Source organism: Prosopis cineraria, unplaced genomic scaffold (assembly GCF_029017545.1).
Source record: "Prosopis cineraria cultivar Desert tree isolate PC_DT_omini unplaced genomic scaffold, ASM2901754v1 PC409, whole genome shotgun sequence".
In the NCBI taxonomy this organism is placed as follows: Eukaryota; Viridiplantae; Streptophyta; class Magnoliopsida; order Fabales; family Fabaceae; genus Prosopis; species Prosopis cineraria.
In genome coordinates, this window is record NW_026555734.1 from 20,656 (window position 1) to 28,661 (window position 8,006).

General features: G+C 32.7%; 1 protein-coding gene and 1 pseudogene across 1 annotated transcript; one reads left to right on the forward strand and one right to left on the reverse strand.

Annotated features, from left to right (window-relative positions):
- The first annotated feature begins 478 nt into the window (after window positions 1-478).
- LOC129296978 (uncharacterized) lies at window positions 479-2,280 on the forward strand (annotated as a pseudogene).
- Window positions 2,281-5,159: 2,879 nt separating this feature from the next.
- On the reverse strand, window positions 5,160-6,555 carry LOC129296979 (F-box/FBD/LRR-repeat protein At5g56420-like). The gene is made up of 3 exons (XM_054935381.1): window positions 5,776-6,555; window positions 5,546-5,689; window positions 5,160-5,459 (listed from the first exon to the last, which is right to left on the reverse strand). Exons 1-3 carry the CDS (start codon window positions 6,553-6,555, stop codon window positions 5,160-5,162), a joined length of 1,224 nt encoding a protein of 407 aa, XP_054791356.1.
- Window positions 6,556-8,006: the final 1,451 nt, after the last annotated feature.

An 8,006-nucleotide genomic window follows, 5' to 3' on the forward strand; every position in this document is an offset into this window, starting at 1 on the left:
AACATAGGTACTTTCTCCATTCAAAAATATAAGATATTTTTTGAGGAGTTAGATGTTAAAAATATAATATAAGATATTTTTAATCTTTCGAAGTATAATTATTGCTTTTTTATCCAAACATATCCCTTTTAATAAATAATTTTATATTTATTGTAAGGTGTTTAATAAAAATAAATATATAAAAATAGAGTTAGTTTAAAAATAAATAACTATTTAATTAAAAGGTGAGATTTAATTAAAAATGATTTAATCAAAGGGAGTATTTATTTTCATTAATTAGAAAGTCCATATTTCTGGTAAAAGAAATTAGAATCACACATATTGAAATGGCTATTCCTCTGGTTTTAAATTAATTAATTGTTTTAACTTCAAGTGTCTTGGTGCCGAAGCAAAGCTTTCAGGTTTCAGCAATAAAAGCCTATTCGTTCATTCTCTCTTCCTCGTTGGTTTCATCATCTCACAGTCGTCGGACGATCACATGGCTATTCTTCTGGGTCCTCCTGAGATCTACAACTCCGACTACTTGGCCGAATTTAACAAAACCAAGAATAAGGCCTTCACCGAGAATTATTCTCCCACCTTCCTCTCCACCGGCGATCCATGTCTTGATTTCTTCTTTCACGTCGTTCCTGATACTCCTCCTTCTTCTTTGACTCAAAGGCTTCACTTAGCTTGGTCCCATGATCCACTCACCACCCTCAAGCTCATCTTCAACCTCCGGGGAGTCCGAGGAACTGGAAAAGCCGACAAGGAAGGGTTTTACGCCGCCGCCATTTGGCTTCACACTCATCATCCCAAAACCCTCGCGTTCAACGTCCCTTCTTTGCCGAAGTTTGGCTGCTTCAAGGACTTGCCTGAGATTCTTTACAGAATCTTGGAAGGTCTTGATGTGCGAAAGGTTCAAAAACAAGATTGGCACAGAAGAAAAGGAATCAGCAAAATGTGGGAGAAGCTCTTCAGCATAAGGTGTGAAAAGTACAAGAAAATAGTGACCAGAGAAGAAAAGAGATTAGCCATGGCTGAGAAACTCGTGAAGACATATCGAAGTTATCCCCACTTTCGCTTCCTGTACGATTGCATCTCCGATCATTTTGCTGAATGTTTAAAGGCTGATATAGAATTTCTGAGACGCGGTGAATGGGAAAAGATCAGCCTCGCAGCCAAATGGTGTCCCTCTCTTGATTCCTCATTCGATCGCTCTACACTTCTCTGTGAAAGCATCGCAAGAAGAATCTTCCCTCGAGAATCGTATCCTGAATATCACGGCCTAGAAGAAGCCCATTATGCTTACAGGATTCGTGACCGTTTAAGAAAGTAAATTCTGGTTCCACTGAGGAAAGCTCTAGAGCTACCAGAGATATACATGGGAGCCAATCAATGGCGTTTAATTCCATACAACAAGGTTTCCTCACTGGCGATGAAACGATACAAAGGCAAGTTTATGCGGCACGACAGGAAGGGATTTAAAAGGTATCTGAAAGCTGTTGAATCCGGCAAGTCCACGATCGCCGCCGGTAAATTGATTCCCCGCCATGGCTGGGTGGAAGAGTTGCAGAGGAAGAGAATGGTGGAAGACTTGGTCACTAAAGGTAAGATGAGGAACAGCTTGGCCATCTGTGATGTGTCAACAAGAATGGGAAGAATGCCTGTGGCATTGGGACTATTGGTATCTGAAATGAGTGAAGAGCCATGGAAGGGGAAGCTAATCACATTTGGTTATAATCAGAACCCACAGCTACATTTGATAGAAAAAGAAGACCTGATGTCCAAGACAAAGTTCTTGAGGGTGGGAAATCTAATAAACCCTGATGATTTCTGGCGGGGGGGAAGGAGAACAATGAGCCTTAGTTTTCAGAAGGTGTTTGATACAATATTAGAGGTGGCTGTGAATGGGAATCTAAAAGAGGACCAAATGATTAAGAGGTTGTTTGTTTTCAGTGACATGGAATTTGATGGCGAACGGAAATCAGAAGATGTTTTGGAAACTGATTATGAAGCTATTAGGAGAAAGTTCAGAGAAAAGGGGTATGAAAACGCTGTGCCTCAGATAGTTTTTGGAATCTGAGAGTGTCTAGGGCAACACCGGTGCAAAGTAATCAAGAAGGTGTGGCACTGGTAAGTGGGTTTTCAAAGAATATGTTTAAATTGTTCTTAGATGATGATGATGGTGGTGTCATCATTAGCCCCAAAGATATCATGGAAGCTGCAATTTCTGGCCAAGAATATAATCAGTTACTTGTGGTGGAAGAAGATGACCTTTTCGAGGCCCTAAACGTGTGAGCAGCTTCAAGATCAGAAAGATGGACAAGCTGAAACTTCGGCTCATCTTCTTATTAGCTTTCTTCACAGGCATAGCAGTGTCATTTGGGTTCCCAATCGCTCATTTAAATCGATGACATATATCTTGGTATCAACATCATCGTCTATGAAATAATCAACATATCAATAATATTATTGTACTTCCTGTACACCATTGCTTCTTTTCGTTTGTTTATTTGAATGTTGATTATTCTTATATTCCAAGCTCTTCGGAAATGAAAGAAACGTGAGCGCAGTTAACTCTGCTTTTCAACTTTTCACAGAATTTTTGTAATTAACTATATACTTAATTAGGTTTTCTTTTTTAACTACTCAGGTTAAGTACATTATAAATTTTGTATGAATGCCTCAAAAAAAAATCAAGAGAAAATATTAATCAAGAATCATTGGAGGAAATTTATATCAGTCATTAATTATTTGTTATCAAAACTCAAATAGATACATTCATGTTAGTATTTTATTAGTAAGTATTCATTCAGGTTTTAACAACTTATTTTAAATTAATAATAGTTTAATTAGTTTTTTTATTTAAATTTTGACAATAACTAATACTTGACTAATATAAATTTTCTCAGGTCCTTCATCTTTATTTTCCCAAAAGTCAAGTAGACGGCAGAACTCTAAAAGGGATTGAGTTTTCTTCAGCGAAAAGAAGGGGATGGATTTTTCATGGTTTGGAATAAAATCTTTGATTTTCCTCAAAAGATACCCCCAAATTTGTTTTTTGGACCAAAGCATATTGTTATCAATTCAGAAGGCAACAGCCGAAGAAACAGATACGCCTAAATGATATGATATTTGATCGAATATTTTATAATAAGGAGAATTGTATCTCTAAAGTAAATCATGTTCATGGGTGAGAAATCATGATAATGATAATTAGTTACTGTAATATTTTTTCAATTAAAATTAATAAATTATATTTTTAATCTTATTATTTTAATTTAATTAATATAATTAGAATCATATTATGTTTATTTGATTTTCCTTTTTTTTTCCTCAAGTCATTTTTCCTAGTTTAGATTTGAATTTTTCAAATTCTATGAAAAAAAAGGAGAATTTCATATTAAGACCATGGATGTGACTTAAATAAAAATTAGGATCAAATAAATATGAAAATCATGACTAAAATGCCTTTAATATATAGAAATGAAGGAAGAGAATGTGAATCTGCCCTACTTAACATAATTATTAAGGTCACTTTAGTTATTTGACTTAAAAATTAATTTAAATCAAAAGCCACGAACAAAAACGATGTGACTATGCCTATGAAGAAAGCTAAGATGAGCAGAAGTTTCAGTTTTTCCATCTCCATGATTTTGATGCCTCCAACATCTAGATGCTACAGCTTGTTGTAAGGGTGAGCAAAATCCAATTGAAATTGAAAATCAAACTAAATTAAATTAAATTTTGTTTGCTTGGTTTGATCTATTTGATTTTTCAATTCAATTCAATTTTTAAAGAGGAAAATTTGATCAGTTCAATTCAGTTAATAAGTTTAAATTGAATAGACGGACCGAATTATCATATATATCTATATATATAATAATAATACTAATAATTTATAAACTATATATAGCTTATTAATTACTTTAGTCTATTTTATTCTTTTTAATGTTATACTTAAAAAAGTAAATTTATAAATATATAAACTAACTAATAAGAATATATGAAACCTTAATCCTCATTCCCCACATTTTCACTCCCTCTTCTGCGTTCTCCCTTTCCTTATAACCTCTCTTGCTCTCTGGTTCTCTTTCTCATTCACCCCTCTCTAGTCGACGGCCACTCCTCTCAATGATGTCGATGAGTCCCTTCCGCTAGATTATGGCCCACACTACCAACGAGCTCTTACGCCCTCACCGCCACAATCTCCTGCTCCAATACCACTGATCTCTACCAATTCAATAATGATTAACTCACCATATCTCTTACCTCTCATATACTTTTCTTCTTCAATCTTGCCCTCTCTCCCTTTCTCATTGAGTTGTTACGCTTCAGCTCTTGGAGACTTCATTGCCTTTGCAGCTCTATGATTTGTCATTTGGGTTTCTTTGTGCCTTAATGAATTTTTTTTTATTTTACATTTCATGTTTGAATGTTTTGCTGATTTAATTTAATGTTTGGTTTCCACAAGCCTTGATTTTTGCCTTTGATTTCTTCAATTTTTAAATGCCTTGCAATAGTGGCTTACTGAATATATTCCTTTTCGAATGTTTGGCATTGTTTGAATGTTTTGTTGATTTTATGCATTTAGAACCTATAAATCAAATAGATTGAGAAAACTAAACTATTGTATCTCAGTTTGGTTGTATTTCAATTTGATCAAGCATTTTGGTTCAATTCGGTCCAAATATTTTATGTAATTTAGTTAATTGGTTTTGGAAAATTTAACATCAAACTGATGCTCACCCCTAGCTTCTTGGGTTCTCAGACTTATCTTTAAGTTTTGATCATCTTAGCTTTCATCATAGGCATAGAACAAAAAATATATATTCCATTTGAAGTATCCATGCTTTAGTAAAATACTTTCTTGTAAAAATATTTAAAAGAAGTAAATTTAAAAACTAGTGACAAAAAGTTAATCGTACTTGCTTAGAACTGAAAAAAAAAAAAATCTATCTTTACCTTTATAAATAGGATTGGAAAGAGGATCGAATATCAAGCATCTATCATCTTCAACCACACACATAAAAATGATATTTTTCTTAGACATCCAACCTTAACGAGCACTAAATTTTAATCATATATATTATATACCAACTTTTGTGAGATATATGCTAAGAAAATCATGACTTCTATTACTTTAAGATACACGAAATATGAAAATTAAAATTATCTCAAACACTTGCATCTAAGGAGACTTCATCAAACAAAAGTCTGCAATTCTCAGAACCTCTAGGGCACGAGGATAATCTTTTGAGCATTTGATCATACTTCTTATCTTCAGAACTGCAACTGAAAATTGAGATTGTTCTCAAAACTCTTGCATTCTTCATAATAAATCTTACAAATTCAAACTCACATTCAGAGCCATCGTATGCACCAAGAATGAATTCCTTTAGCTGTGATGAAATACATTGAGGAACCTTCACTATTGGTTCCATTATCCTTCCAAGCCTTTTGGGATTAACTTCAATCTGATCATAGGAATATGAAAAATTAGAAACAACCTATATATTAAAAGTAATGCACACTCAATCAAAGTTGAAATTAAGAAATTAACCTCATCAATATCAAGAATTTCAAGTTTGGGGCAGTTAGGTAGGACTTCCACTATCCAATTCAAGTCTTCATCATAAAGACATTCAAATTCCAAGTGGGTTAAATGGTCAAATCTTGGAAAATAATCATTGCCAGACGCTGTATACTGCATGATGAGGACTAAGCTTAATTATGTAATAAAAGTAGAGATATAGATTGAAAAATAATGATATAGATAAGAATCATTCATACCGTCATTAATGAAAGAAAGGTCACATTAGTAAATGCCTTCCACGTAAACAGATGGGAAGGAATATTTGCCGAAACCAGATGTTCAAGCTTGTCAACATTTAATAACGGCACATCATCATCAACATCAACATCGTCCTCGTCATTTATAAAAAAATCTAATACCAATTCTTCAAGAAGAGCACAACTTGAAAGGAGATTTGTCAAGAATTCAAAATTTGAAATTTCAACTTCCAACATATGCATGACTTTAAGCAAAGGCAAATTGATAGAATAAGGATTATCCACTTTAACCCCATGCAACTTTAAAACCCTAATGGTACTGCAATTAAAAGTTCTTGGGGGCAAGTCAATGAACTTATCCCAACTGCTAAAACGTAGTTCAAGATGATCAACTCTGCGATTTAGCGCTGTGTTAATCCAAATATTAATCTTAGTATTGGGAAGCATGTTATAGTACTTGACTCCTTCTCTAACCCATTGATAGCAGCTCTCACATCTGAGCCTGAACTTTTCTATAGTAGTCTTCGAATCAGTCATTGACAAGACTGCGTCTACAAACTGAGTGAACGAGTCAAGACTATGAAAGTTTCTACAATCAAAATCAAAAGTGGGCATTGAAAGCCAAAGTGGTCTCCATCTCTTGGACAAGAGGCTTGTGGCAACGGCTTCTCTAGTTTGAAGAAACGTGAGGATATGGTGAAGCAAAGAGTCTGGTAAGTTACTGATACTATCTCTCTCCAGTTTCACTAATTTTAACGGGTCTGACATTGAATTCGCCATAATCATAGTTATGCCGTCGTGATCCTTCTCTCAGAAAGTCAGGATGACAAAGAGAACGATAGAGAAGCCAAGCAAAGTGGCTGTGGTCACAGAATGGCAGCCAAACCTTAGAAAGCCAAAAACCATATAAGATAAGATTGTGTTTAAGTTGATAGATTTGGATTTGGATTTTAAATTTAAAATTTCAAATTTCAAATTTTTTGTTTGGATAATATAAAAAATTTTAAAGGAAAAAATAGAAACGAGTTGAAATTAGAAGCAAAAATAAAATATTGAAAGTGACAAGTTTACCAACCAAGATGAGAAGAAGCAGGGGTGTTAAGAGCAGTCACAGTGAAAACTTGAAGAGGATGAGAAAATCGTGGTTGTTAAAATTTCAGTTTTAAATAACTAGGATGGAAAGTAGAGAGAATTTGAAATTAAAAATAAATTATAATAAAAAGTGGATTTGGATTTGATCAAATGTAAATCCAAATTTAAATTTTCATTGTTATAATATAGTTATAATTATAATTTATGAATAGGAATTTGAATCATTCAATTTGATCAAAAAATTTCACTTATTTAACTGAATGAATTGATAGAATTGATTCAATCATATAACCCAAAAAAAAAAAAGAAGAAGTGATTCTTAATTAACAATCAGTTTAAGATAATATCATGGGGTCTACGTAAATAATCATATCTCTTAGGGAGCTTTTCTTGAAAAAGAAAAATTACATCCTACTCATCTAGATATTGAAAATTAAAAAATAATGAATTTAGAAATCTTCAATATTTTACTTATTTATTTTAAGGAGGAAAGATGTGATCATATTTTATATGGTTTATTAAATGAATTAAAAAACTTACATCCAATAATAAAAAAAAAAAGAAAACTTACATCCAGATTTTAGAAACATGATATCTTTTTGTAAATTTAAATTTCTAGTCAATTTTTCTGAAATTAAGTTAGAAGATATTCTTAAAATAATCATATCTTTAAGATTATATGATCTAAATTTTGTAATGTCATCGTTCTGAGTCATTTTTAATTTTTTTTTGTCAATTTACAAAATCTAATTACAGAATATATGAATTCAACCCCCCCCCAACGATTATAAGAAATCCATCACAATTTCATATAGACTTTAATTTGTTACAACTAGTGTCATGTCCCGAAAATAGAGAGTAGGTGGCACGAGATGTGAACCTGTCACACAACCCCGTAAGCCTCAAATAGTAAATTTATTCTATTTTTAAAATGTAATCAAATTTATATTGAAATTATAATACTTTTGATACTAATAATTATAACAAAGTTTTAATATATTCGTAGAAATTTTAATAGAATCTCCTTATAAATAGAATCTCTCAAAATTTTTACAATACACTGATTTAGTCAAAAGAACAAATAAGTCAAGAGCTCGGCGTCTTTCAACCAACAAACAATATATAAATCAAAATAAAGT

Excerpts from the sequence above, each read along its gene's own strand:
- LOC129296979 (XM_054935381.1), bottom strand. The coding sequence starts at position 6,555 with ATGGCGAATTCAATGTCAGACCCGTTAAAATTAGTGAAACTGGAGAGA. Across the intron at positions 5,690-5,775 it reads CCTTTCTTTCATTAATGACG|TATACAGCGTCTGGCAATGA; the intron begins GTATGAATGATT and ends CTCATCATGCAG. Across the intron at positions 5,460-5,545 it reads AAATTCTTGATATTGATGAG|ATTGAAGTTAATCCCAAAAG; the intron begins GTTAATTTCTTA and ends TCCTATGATCAG.